This window comes from Mauremys reevesii, linkage group 5, assembly GCF_016161935.1.
Source record: "Mauremys reevesii isolate NIE-2019 linkage group 5, ASM1616193v1, whole genome shotgun sequence".
Lineage (NCBI taxonomy): Eukaryota > Metazoa > Chordata > Testudines > Geoemydidae > Mauremys > Mauremys reevesii.
In genome coordinates this window covers 95,160,685-95,173,914 of record NC_052627.1, presented here as the reverse complement: position 1 = coordinate 95,173,914, position 13,230 = coordinate 95,160,685, and the positions used below count along the sequence as shown (strand labels likewise).

At 43.1% G+C, this 13,230-nt stretch overlaps 1 protein-coding gene across 13 annotated transcripts in view; it reads right to left on the bottom strand.

Annotated features, from left to right (window-relative positions):
* APBB2 (amyloid beta precursor protein binding family B member 2) overlaps nt 1–13,230 on the bottom strand; it is a 291,641-nt gene that overhangs the window by 177,721 nt on the left and 100,690 nt on the right. For 6 of the 13 annotated variants that reach the window (XM_039541016.1, XM_039541019.1, XM_039541018.1 and 3 more), the window contains exon 2: nt 7,129–7,239. In XM_039541016.1, the coding sequence (XP_039396950.1) occupies nt 7,129–7,174 (46 nt within the window). In that variant the 5' untranslated portion in view covers nt 7,175–7,239. Of the gene's footprint in view, nt 1–7,124; nt 7,241–13,230 lie in introns of those variants that run through there. The other 7 variants (XM_039541020.1, XM_039541023.1, XM_039541026.1 and 4 more) reach the window with 2 other exon arrangements.

Below are 13,230 nucleotides of genomic sequence, written 5' to 3'. Positions count from 1 at the left end.
ACCCCTTGGGAAATCTTATACACAGTCTGCAGATTCCCAGGGCTCTGCAGACCACAGGTTGAAAACCACCGGTGTAGACATTAGTATGCCAACAGGAGGGGTTCTCCCATTAATGTAGGTCAGCGGTTCTCAAACTGTGGTTGGGACCCCAAGTGGATCGCAACCCCCTTTTAACGGAGTCGCCAGGGCTGGTTTAGACTTGCTGGGGTCTGGGGCCAAAGCCTGAGGGCTTCAGCCCCAGGCGGTGGAGCTCAGGTTACAGGTCCCCTGCCTGGGGCTGAAGCCCTTGGGCTTTGGCTTTGCCCCCGCCTTCCCCCCCCCCACCCGGGCGGCGGGACTCGGGCTTTGGCTCTGGGCCCACAACCCAGGGCAGCGGGGCTTGGGCTGGCTCAGACTTCAGTCTCCCCTTCTGGGGTTGTGAAGTAATTTTTGTTGTCAGAAGGGGTCACGGTGCAATGAAGTTTGAGAACCCCTGGCGTAGGTAATCCACCTCCCTGAGTGGCGGTAGCTAGGCCAACGGAAGAATTCTTCCATCAAACTAGCACTGCCTACACCAGGGGGTTAGGTCAGTATAACTATGTCTTTCCAGAGTGTGGATTTTTCACACCCCTGAGCAGTGGTGAAAGCAACTTACAGGACTTACCAGTACTGCCGGAGTCCTGAGTGGGGCGTGGCCTCAACAGGAAGAGGGGGGCCTCTCAAGATTTAAAGGCCCTTGGGCACCGGCTGTGGTGGCAGGGCCTTTAAATCACCCCAGGGCTCCCAGCTGCAGGGGTGGCTTGAAGCCCCTGGGGCTCAGGGGCAAATTAAAGGGCCCACGGCTCCGGCCGCTGCAGCGCTCCAGGCCCTTTAAATCCCTGCTGCAGCTCCAGCAGCCGGGCTTGGGCGGGGCTCCAGCCGCTGTAGGGAGCCCTGAGCCCTTTAAATCCCCGCCACCAAAGCCGGTGCGGTCCGGTACGCCGGACCGGACCGGCTTACTTTCACCTCTGCCCTGAGAGAGACAGCTATATCGATGCAAGTTCCCCATGTAGACCAGCCCTTAGGTTCCTAAGTCGCCTAGGCGCTTTTGAAAATTTTACCCTGAGGCTGTTTGGATTGTCTGGAGCAGAGGCACTTGTCTGTATCTCAACATTTTCTTTTCTCCATCTGAGCAAACTGATATTTGCAACTTTCCAGAAACAAATTGAAAAATGTCTCCAATAGGTATGAATTATGCCAAAATTTTAAGGCCCGGTTTGCATTTAGGCCTCTTTACGCTTCTCCGGTAGCGTAAGGGAGCTTTAAAGTGGGCATCAATTACATTTTGTCAGATCAGTATAAAAGATCTTTGGTGAAAGTGAGAATCATGCCCTTAGAATAAATATTTTCCCATAGAATCATCAGAAAAATAAACGAGTCATTATGCTGCTTGTAACAGGAAAAAGAGATAGAAAATATCTTTAGGTTTGCCTGCACAGGAAATTTTACCTGTGCATAGTTGTACCACTAGAACTATATGAATACAGCTCCCATGAGTACACTCTTATTCTGGAATAAAAATGCCATTTTTTCTATTTAGATTATGTTGCTTTGGATGTGGTATGAAAATGAAAAAAGCCACTTATTCCAGAATAAGAGTTTCCACACAGGAAGTTATACCAGTATAACTACAGCAGTACAATTATACTAGTAAAATTCTGCCAGTACATTTCCCCATGTAGACCAAGCCCTAACTGGCCTAGGGAGAGCGGTCAGCAAACTTCTAGGTTGTTCTATCAAGTCTCAGTTTTCATTGAAAATAAAAGGCTCTAGCTGTTATGGTTGTGAAGAAAACTTTCACAATGTAACCCCTAAGGACTTGTCTACACTTAAAACGGGCTGCGTTGCTGTAGCACTTCAGTGAAGACACTACTTATGCCAACAGGAGGGGTTCTCCCATCGGCGTAGGTAATCCACTTCACTGAGAGGCAGTAGCTAGGTTGACGTGAGAATTCTCCTATAGACCTAGCACTGTCTACACTGGTGGTTAGGTCGGTTTAACAGCATCACTCAGAGGTATGGATTTTTCACACCCTGAGCAACATCGTTATACCAACCTAATTACTAACCAAAACCCTGGTCTATACTAAAAACTTATGTCAGTATAACTACATCATTCAGGGGAAAATCGATATTCCTAAGCGACCTAGTAATACCGATCTAACCCCCTGTGTAGACACTGCTGTATCAGCGGGAGGGCTTCTCCCGTCGACCTACCTACCATCTCTCAGGGAGGTGGAATACCTATGCTGATGGTAGAAGTTCGCCCGTCAGCGTAGGTAGCATCTTCACTAAGCACTACAGCAGCACATCTGCACCGGGGCAGCCCTGTCAGTGTAGACAAGCCCGAAGTGTAACTGTATACAGCACATTCTGCTTGAGTTTGCAGAGCCTGAAACATTGGGTAGGGTATGGAAGGGGAATGCACTGAATACGTGGATTTACCATAGCTGATGCTTGGAGGTGAAGCCAGTTCTTGTGGGGTAGTAGTTGGGGAGACAAACAGCAGCAACCCATAAAGAGCAGAACAAGGAGACGGCGCATGGGGGCACACAGAAGCACAAGAGGAGGTGGGGCAAATAGCAGCACATGCAGGGATTTCCCTACACCTCCCCTAACTCCCTCATTGCCCCTCTCCAGTGGTCAAACCAACCAAGATGAAGAACATACCATCTCAAGGTTCATGTGGTGTATCTACATCCGAACAGCCTGAAGCACAAATACAGCTATCTATTGAAGAAACAGTGTCTCCATAGCCTAAAGGCAGTTCCCAATGTTTGTCAGTCAAACGTTTCCCATTCATTGAAGTTACAAAAGATAGCTACTGGCACCTCTTGCAAAAAAGCTTCCGAAGAAGGAAAGCTTCTCACCACTACAACTGGTAAAACTGGAGAGCTTGGTTTGCCAGAGCAATCAGCAAAGCCAATACTATGTGAAAATGCTGCAAAACAAAAAGCCTCTTGACTACATCAGCATGCAGAAAGCCTTGTAAGCCAGTCACTGTCAAAGCCAGTTCTAGTACTTAATGAGGCTGTTAGGAAAGCTATGTTTGTTCGCATAAACCGTGTTGTGTCTCCAGCATTTCTGTGTCAATATCTGAGTTATGTCTGAAGTAGAGCTGGACACAATGTTTTTCCATCAAAAAATGCATTTTGGGGGTCCAAAATTATTCTGAATAGTTTCAATTTGCAATTTTTTTTGAAAGAGTTGAAATGTTTCATTTCAAATTTTAATTTTAAAATGTTTATTTTGACTTAATTTAAAATGGCAGTTCAATTTCAAATTTGGCCAAATAAAAAAACAAACTAGCAAATCATCTGAGAAACATCCAAAACAGATGAATCAAAATGAAAAACTCAATTTTCTTGTGTGTGTTTTTTCCCCCCCCGAGTTGACTGAAAATGTTTTTGTTGATTCAAAATTTACTGAAAAAATGAAACAGAAAATCATAATATGGAATTGACTCAAAATGTTTGTCTATTCAAAATGTTTTTTTTAGATTGGATGAAAAAACTCTGAAAAAATTAATTTTGCTTTGAATCAAAATAGATTCCTCCCACCCCCAATTTGGCCCTCAAATTTAAAAAAAAAAATTCACTCAGCTCTGCTTATTACCTTGATAGCTAAGCTCCAGAAAGTCTCTCACACAAGTTTTTGGCATAACTGGAAACAGATGACAGATCTCCTGGCTCGCAATCCTGTGCTTTCACAACAGGACTATCCTTCCCCAAAAGGTGTGGATGAAGGAAAGGGAAAACTGGGACCCACACAGAGATGTGTACATCAGGACCTGCAGGGCTTGTCATTGTCTTCTTTAAAACCTTGGACCGAACCAACAATTTTTTTTTAAAAAAAGGAAGGGCATAGCTGCTGTGATGTCTAGCTAGAAAGACTGTTCTGAAATTTTAGCTCTGATAATGTTTGCAAAATGTCAAAGTAATCATTTTTCATCAAACGCTGTTTCCTAAAAAAAGAGACTCTGACTGCCTCCTAAACCACTAACAAGCTTGAAAAATGGTCAAACATTGACCTAAGAGAAAACAAAGGATTCAGCAACAAGAAAAACAGTACCATCCTATAAAAGTGATCTGTCAGGTCTGTGTTACACAAACATCACTTTTCATATCTTAAAGCATTAGAGAATCACCTTTGAAAGTACTGTGTTTTCAACAGCAGCCTTGCAGGGCTGCCAGCAATTTATCTTTGCTTGTGGACAGTTCAGTTCAGGCATTGGGAAGAGTGCCTAGGGTCTCTAGAGTGAAGGAGTTGGGGATTAGAAGCATTTCTGCTTGAGGTGAGAGATTGGAATCAGACAGGCGATCTACTCAGACCAAACTCCTATGGCCCAGAGAAGAGCTGCACAGGAGGTTTGTCATACTGCCGCTTCCCTCTAGCCCTGCTTTTAGAGTCAGCTGGAGGCTGGGGAACATGGAAGGAAGGGAGTGCTGTTCAAGAGGAGCATGAGGGAAACTGTGCTTCAACCTTCTCTCTTGTGAGAGTGCAAGCACAACTCCTCTTTCATTATCATGACCCAATTAAGAAAGCCCACTCCACCCACATCATCATTCCCCAAATTCGTCACCTGCCACTCATCACCCTTCTGCTCAGTTCCATTCCTCCTTGCCAACCCCACATCCCAGCTTAACCCCATGGCCACCACTTGGTGGTTCAACTCCCTTCCCCAACCACATCTGTGCTCACTCCCTCAAACCCCATATATCCGTGATAACCCCTACTTCTCACAACCCCAGCACCCTCACAGCCCCAGTTTCCCCAGAACTTCACTCAAAACCCTGATCCTCTCACCCCATACCACTGTGCCCGGGCTAACTCCCTTCTCGTGTCACCTAGCCTACCACACAGTCCGCAATGCCCCCCACCATACCTCCACAGAGCCCCACTGTGACGGATCAGTATGTGTCTGTATGTCTATATCTATCTGCAACAACATTCTGGTACTTCAATGTTATTTTTGACTGGAAACTGTGCTGTAGCTTCCATCTTGAGCTAGGACACTCAAGAGGTGTTAAGAGAAATCCTTACCCCTAGCAGAGGGGCTCACAATGGGAAAGCCATCAAAATCCCTCAACCTCGATGATTCTCCATTCAAATGGGTCCACCCAGAACAATGGGCCAGCTGCAGTCCAGGGGAACTAGTTTGCCCAGTTTAGACCTAGGGGAGGAAAGGAGGAGGGCTGGAGTTGAGCAACTAATCACCTGACTGACAGGGTTTTTGAAGCTGCTTGGGGGAGTGACCTGATAAGAGGGGATCAGAACTTTATTTAAGGGCCAGTCCTTCTTGTCTCACCAGCCAGCCATTGGCTAACAGGAGGGCTGAACAGGAAGAGTAGGGTGTAAAAAGGTTCTGGAATCCTGAAGGACATTAACCCAAACTCAAAAGGCTCTCAGACTGATGAGGAAACTGCAGGAGGGAGTTTTACGTACTTGTGTTTATTTTTTCTAGATCTGTAACTCTTGTGCTTTGTCTATAAGTAACATGTGTATGCTTTAGCAATTCCTTTGCAAAGTCTGTGCTCCCTTGTTTTAACGGTCACAAGGTCCTTGAAAGGTTAAACAGTAAACTAGAGCACCCGTGAGTGTGGAGCTCTAGGAATGAAATTCTTGAAGTACTATAGAGAGGAGGATTAGCAGTGGCCTTGGGCCTATGGCAGCTGGACTATGGGTTCTACATCCCAAGAAAGGATACTAGACAGGGGGTCTGTACACCAGGAGTGTGCCTTAAAAGCAAGACTTAGCGGCTGGGTCTGGATACTGCTCAGGCTCAGAAGGCTTAAAAGCCCCTGGGATCCAAAGGCTTGCTCAATACAGAAGTCTGGTGCCCAGCCACAAGGGGGAGCTCAGCCAGGGCTGTAACACTCCTCCCCACCCCCCACTCCCAAGTTCAGATATCATCTCTGTATTACCTTCAAAACTAGATACTATTTTTCTGAAGAGTTTGTGTCATCTCTAATAGGCTATTTTAACAGATGTGTTTACAAGGACGGGACAGCTACCCTTCCTGTAAGAATAAGTGTAACTCATCTCTGGCTTGGATTTAAACTCTAGAAGCCTGGGGCCAAAATAAACTAAGTCAATCTCCAAAACTAGAGTCTCAGGCGATAGCAGGAGTAACAGGAGATGCAATGGTTAAACTACCACCCGAATGACTAGTGAACTATTTCATCCCAATGTTTCAAAGAGAAACTATTATAAACTAAATATTCTGTAAAGGCTCTGTACAGTAAAGAAAAAGTTATATTGTTTTACCTCGGTGGCCTGAGGAATCAACAGATATGCATGGACACTGACAGCAGTCATCTGAAGTTAGGACGGTCACACAGGAGATATCACACTACCTCCTGGGAAGATCATTTCATGTACAATGTAATATAGCAAGCCTGCAGGCTGAGAGATTAGCATTACCCAAGTTGTTAGAGCTACTTATCAGTCTTCCAATCAAATTAAAGGTGCAGGTGACAAACTTTAAAGAGTCTTTAAACTTTTTACTGAAAAGATTCCTTAGTCAGAGAAAAATTAATGGAAGTCAGCTAAGATAAGCTAGATGGCCATGAACTGCTTGTCAGCAGAGAAGACACAGAAGGAATAAGCAAATATTTAACTCAAACAGAAAAAAAAATGGATTTAATAAGACACGAAAAGCTTCATCTAAACTGGAAGACTTTAGCAATAGTACATAGCTTTAAAATGAGCTGAATTTTTTCAGGTTATGCTCAGGCAGCTTATTAATTTGAGGGTTTCTAGCACTTTAACTATGTCTGTGGCCCTGAACAGTGAATAAAAGAAAGTTGGAGACCTGATGCAATAAGCCAAAGTTGAACAAGTCAGCCAGTACATCATTTTTAAAGGTCCAGAAATTACCTTTGCAGTTTGAACAAATCGACAGAGGTAACGCAGGTTATATAATTTGAGTACATAAATATCAGAAATATGGCATCGATAAGAATGCTTCAGTGCCCATTCTAAAGACTACCGGTAATTTGGAATTTACAAACTTTCCAGCTAATGGTTTCAAAATAATGGGAGACAACTTAGCACCTTTCAAAAGTGTAATAAAAATATGACAGATAACAAGACCAATCACATACATACATGAGCTGCTTGGACGATAGTGAGCCCCTGGGTATCGCCTGCCCATAGTGCCAGTCAGCACATTACCAGACACTGTCAGCAGTTTTCAAAGTATAAAATCGAAATAGTGAACTGTGGGGGAAGAGAAGAACAAAACAAAACAAAAGTGAAGATTTAGTACAATGGCTTTATCTTTTTCATTAAAATGCTAATGATCTCCACAAATTTAGGGTAACTACCTTTATAAATTATGTATATAGTCATGTTGTCAGCAGAAATGACAGACTGCAAATTTATCATTAGTGCTCAGTCTCCATTAATAAGCATACATAAATTTTAAGGCAAACTCACACAGCACCTTTTCACTGTAGCTTATTTTGGTTGATGTCACAGACAGCGTAACCTAAGTTTCACAGAGTTTTGCACACTTATTTAAAACTAGTGGTGCGGTTATGGTTAGTGACAATCATATCTTTATTTTGATAGAGCAATTTCTGAACAATAAAAAAAACTTTGCATTTAATTTCAAATTAGTTGAATATTTCCCTAAAATCACAGAGTCTGTACTGGAATACCGCAGTACTCTAAAAGATCAGAAAGAAGTTAGTCAAGCAGGAGACGCAAAGCACAGATAAACGTTCATTTTGGAGAAGAGAAATCTTGCCTCCAATACTGCTGAGTCAAATGTTGCTGAAACTGACAAGTATTAATGTAAAACCTTTCAGTCTACAAATATCAGGGGTTCTGGAACAATTTGTATAGTAGCGGTGCTGAGAGCCATTGAACCAAACTGAAAACCCTCTATATAATGGAAACCACTTCAAGACAGGGGGTTCGGCGCCACCCCCCGTTCTAGCACCTATGACAAATAAACCTCCCATAATAAATAAGAAGCCCCATTGCTTTGTTCCTTAGCTCAAGATTTCCAACTCCTCTTCCATCGGCAGATTCTCCTCAGCCTATCTGCATGTTCATCTCCCAAGATATGTGTCAATAATCACCTTCTCACAACTGTATAATTTAAAATTTTTTAAAAAACACCTCTTTTTTCCCCCTAAACTGGAGAACAGAATCCTGTTTTCTTCACCCCTAATATGTCAGGAAACCTTTTGCTGCTTCAGGCTGAAGCTACATGCACTTACTGATTCCCAAAGGATACCTTGAAAGGCAGCTTCGTTTAGTGTATAAGGCACAGGATTAGAGTTGGGAAGCCACTTTCACAAATCTCCATGCATCTCAGCTCCCTGAGGAAACTTAATACCAATTCAGGAAGTAATTGGATGAGCTCCCTTGCTGGAGGTGCCTGTCATGTGAACAGGTGATCAACAGACAATGGCCCCCTTCTCAAAGCATAGCTTCAAAAGGCTGGGTTCTTGCATAACTGGAAGGGAGGGCAGGAGTTTGCATTCACCTCTCCCTAGATAGTTCTCTGGAAATTCCCTTCACAGGTATTGTCCCAAAACACAGTTCTTGTCTGCCACATAGTTCTGTACAGTCTTTTGATCATCCAGGCCCACAATAATACATCACCTTTGTATTTAATACAATGAGACTCAAAGATGCTTACATTTAATTCAATAAGGTTTTTCAAGGATATTGCAGGAAATTGCTATATCTGACACAGTGCCCAGGTCTTGTCAGGAAAATCAGGGCAGGTGAGCCTTATATAATTCATCAGTCATCCAAAATGACCCCTGTGGCAGACCAGCCCCTTCATATTATCTCTGAAATAAAGCCACCTTCGAGGCTGGGTATCTAGCAACCCCAAAAAACACTCACAAAGATTCATAGTCACTTGCTAAATGGATGCACAGAAAGTGTACTGAGGGCCAGATTTCTCGGAGGATGAAAATTGGAGAAAGGCTATTGAATAAAGTTGCACCCATTTACACCAATAGAGAATTTGGACTGTAAACAGAAAAAGACAGGAGAAAGCACTAAAAAAAAGTTTGGTCTGGGATGGTGTGTAGGATTGCCAACTTTCTAATTGCAGAAAACCGAACATCCTTGCCCCACTCCCTGTCCCTGACATGCCCTTTCTCCGAGGCCCTGCCGCCCACTCACTCCATCCCTCCTCCCTGTCGCTCACTCTTCCCCACCCTTGCTCACGCGTTCATTTTCATTGGGTTGGGGCAGGGGGTTGGGATGCGGGAGGGGGTGCAGGCTCCAGCTGGGCCGAGGTTGAGTAGTTTGGAGTGCAGGAGGGAGCTCCAGGCTGGGGAGGGGGGCGAGTTTAGCTGCAGGAGGGGGCTCAGGACTTGGATAGGGGGTTGGGGCACAGGAGGGGCTTCAGGGTGTGGACTCCGGGTGGTGCTGACCTAAGGCAGCTCGGGAAGCAGCAACATGTCTCTCCAGCTCCTAGGCAGAGGGTCGGCCAGGTGGCTCCACAGGCCCTGTTCCTGGCCAATGGGAGCTGCGGAGCCAGCGCTTGGGGCAGTGCCTGCGGGACGGGGCAGCATGCAGAGCCTCCCTGGTCGCCCCTCTGCCTAGGAGCCAGACATGCCAGCCACTTCCCAGGAGTCACACAGAGCAGGTAGGAAGTCTGCCAGCCCTATGCCAACTGGACTTTTAGACACCTGGCAACCCTATATACACAACGTCAATAAAGAGTAAACCTTACTCTTTTATTTTTATATAAATCTACGCCCAAAGAAAATGACTTATAACTATTCTTCAGCATGTCCTGCACTGTAATATAGTTTCCTCAACAAAAACCTCTTTCCATGTGCTTTAAAGATTCCTATGGCTTAACTGAACCAGCCGATTAATCCAAAAACTGATTAGCAATACAAGTCTTGAATTTCCCCACATTACATCTGTTAACTTAATAAATATGTTAGAAATAAAATCTCAGAGAGAAAGAGTTAAGAACTGCAGACTTCACACAGCAGCCCATTATATCAACTGTCAGAAGCAGCATAAGAGAGATGACAAAAGCAACCCTTTAATGGATGCCACCAGCAATGGTGCATTCAAACATGTGGTTTGAAGCCTTTTATAATTTAATTGATGGTTTTGACACAACAGTTTGTGAATGGAAGAAACAGAATTCTTCTTCCTTCCCTAATCCATTAATAATTCTTTCCCCTTCCTCATATGCTCAGCATGCTGGTCTTGAGTAAGAAAAATAGCCTACTCATGAAATGCCCACAGGTGATAATAACTAAATACAAGAGATGGTAATAGTCAACAGCTCTGCAGGGATTATTCTTTTTACTTTATATTTAATAAAGTTATCTGGATACAGATGATTCTCTCCCCACCCTCACCAATATTATTTATAATTCCTTTCAATGCCTTTAAAGAGAAACTTGCAGGGGCTTTGCGTAATGGATTGAGAAGTGCAGTGTTTCTGTAGCTTTTATAAACAGATCCTTGTCCTCTTCCGGAAAGCTATAACTTTTTAAACAATGCTACCTACTAAATCATAATAAATATCCCTAAGCATCTTACAGCAGCAATACACTAGAGGTACTATTTTCTTTCCTTCCCCGGTGGCTGAAGCAGCATCATAGAGGCCCTCTGTACCCTGCTGTAATAACAGCTTTAAAAACATGCTTAAACTGTAGCACAGTTGAGCTAAACCAGAATGTGGTTTTCCTAACACTGTGGCCCCAAATGGGTCTAAACGATACTTAATTAGACTACTAATTGGAAAACTAGAGATCACAGCTGTGAACAAATATATACAGTGAACTCAATGGCAACAACATGTGTATTAAGACAGGACATGTACAGAGGATTCATTTGACTGTACTCTGAGATTTCCCCAATTTTTATCTTAAAATGAAAACCATACTGACTTGTTGCAGTACCTCACAGAGCTAAATATATGTATGCTAAATAATAATGTATTAGAGAATGAGTTGTCAAAATACACTTTGCTTCTCCGTATTTCCATTCAATAACTGAGATTTCTGCACTTGGAGTTACCATCTTAATGATACGGCACTGTGCTTTCCAGAGTAGGATAAGTGGTCTTTTATATATTAACTACCAGGTTTTAAAACTTCAGTATAAACAGGAGAAGTTAATTTTTAACATGTTAGCTGGTCAAGGTGACCACTAGAGGGGATCCTAGGGTTTACTTCAACCAGTGTAGCTTGAAAAACAATTTGCCCTGTCTACATCAGGGTGCTAAAACATGTTAGTTAAAACATGATTGTTAACATGTTTAAAAAATAAAACACCTGTCCTAGTCTACACACCCACCAGGCTGATCAAGGCAGATTTGGACTGAAAACCTCCAATTGTCAAACGAGCCCAAGCAGTTGTGTATGTACTGTTTTGCATGTACACAACTTAAGTGCACACGTGTGTCTGAGGTAGACACAGGAGCCCAAGAAGCACACAAACTCTGAGGGACCTGCAAATCAAAGTCAGGCATTCACAATGTTATCAGTTCTAGAGCAGCAGTCTCCTGTTTTTTTATGGATTCTTGTTTATTACGCTTCAAACTATTATAAAAAGCCTTTGTAGTGTCTTATACTTCTCTGTAAGCAGATAGAATTGTTAAAGTATCCTTTATTACAGCTCTTCTTTAAGGAGTGTGTTGTGTTTGTTCTGGATACCTAAAGAATTATTTTCTCACCTTTCATAATGACCTTATCTCAGCTCTCTGAAAGGTGAGTAAATATTTTCAGGGATTGATGTTGATAGTAGTCATGCAACATAAGCAAGTACATCAGACAACCGAAACGTACATAATGCATATCATTTTATGCTGGCTATGGAGGTGAGCGCCTGAAGGCAGCATGCACTTTACCTGCATGCCAGTGTGTTACTAACAGCCGCAGTGACCAAGTAACCACCACCAGTCATCACAGATAATGAGGCTATAAATCACCTTGACAGGAATTCTTCCCTCTCAGACACATTTAAGTTGGTGCTATCATTACTACTTCAAATCCTGTCCTCTTCATAAGCAGTTTCCTTTACATGCTCCCTGTTTATCGTTGCAGCTTTCTTATTTCTTCATTCCTCATTACATTTTTCACAGCAGGTGCAAGAGAATTTCATTCCACTTCCACTGGCCTCACAACATTTAATGTGCTTGAGAAAAACATATCCAGGCTTTTCTTTCCATGTTTAATTTGGGGGCCAAATACCAGCAGCTTAGGGCCAGATTTACCACTGGTGTAGGCACTAGCAAATCCAGTGACATTGGTGGAGCGTGCCAGCAGTTAAGTTGATCTTTCATAGCTACCACAGACATTGACATTATTTTATGTCGTATGAATATAGTAATCAGAGTACTGTGCCTAGAAGACAATTTTGCTCTTTGTTTAGTAATGCGTCTCATAAGACTTTCAGATAACACAGTGAATGAAGCATAAGAGCCTTGAAGTCTTTAAATCATAATTTGAGGACTTTAGTAACTGAGTCAGAGGTTAGGGATCTATTTCCGGAGTGGGTGGGAGAGGTTCTGTGGCCTGTAATGTGCAGGAGGTCAGACTAGATGATCATGACAGTTCCTTCTGACCTTAAAGTCTAATAGTCAGTCATTAAGAACCCAGGTACATAGGATGAAATCTTGGCCCTATTCAAGTCAATGGGAGTTTGGCTATTGATTTCAGTAATGGGCCAGGATTTTACCCACATATTCCAAATTCACTGAGAGAAATTAAAAAAGGATGAAAAAGAATTAGGTGAAATCACTTCTAGAAAAGTCTCAGGTCTGGATATGACAAGTGGTCCATTTGTTTTCACTTTGTTTACCAATAGCACTAATCTCCCCAGTATTTGATTGAATAGCGATTACAGAATACACACATTATCAGAAGTTCTTGATGATGTTGCAGTTGATTTGTTCATTCATGAGCAGCATAGCTCATGTAGGTAAATGCAGGGTTCAGAGGGCTAGTCTGAGATGCTGCCTTTGGCAGGAAGCCCTCAACTGAAATACTTGCTAGCACAAGGTCTTGTGATGTCGTGGGATGGAAGTCTGCACTGTATAAGAAGCACACAATCAACCTGCAGAGCTCATTGCCAGGGGATGTTGTGAAGGTCAAAAGTATAACTGGGTTCAAACAAAAATTAGGTAAGTTCATGGAGGATAGGTCCATCAATGGCTATTAGCCATGGTCAGTGACGCAACTCCATGCTCTGGATGTCCCTAAATCT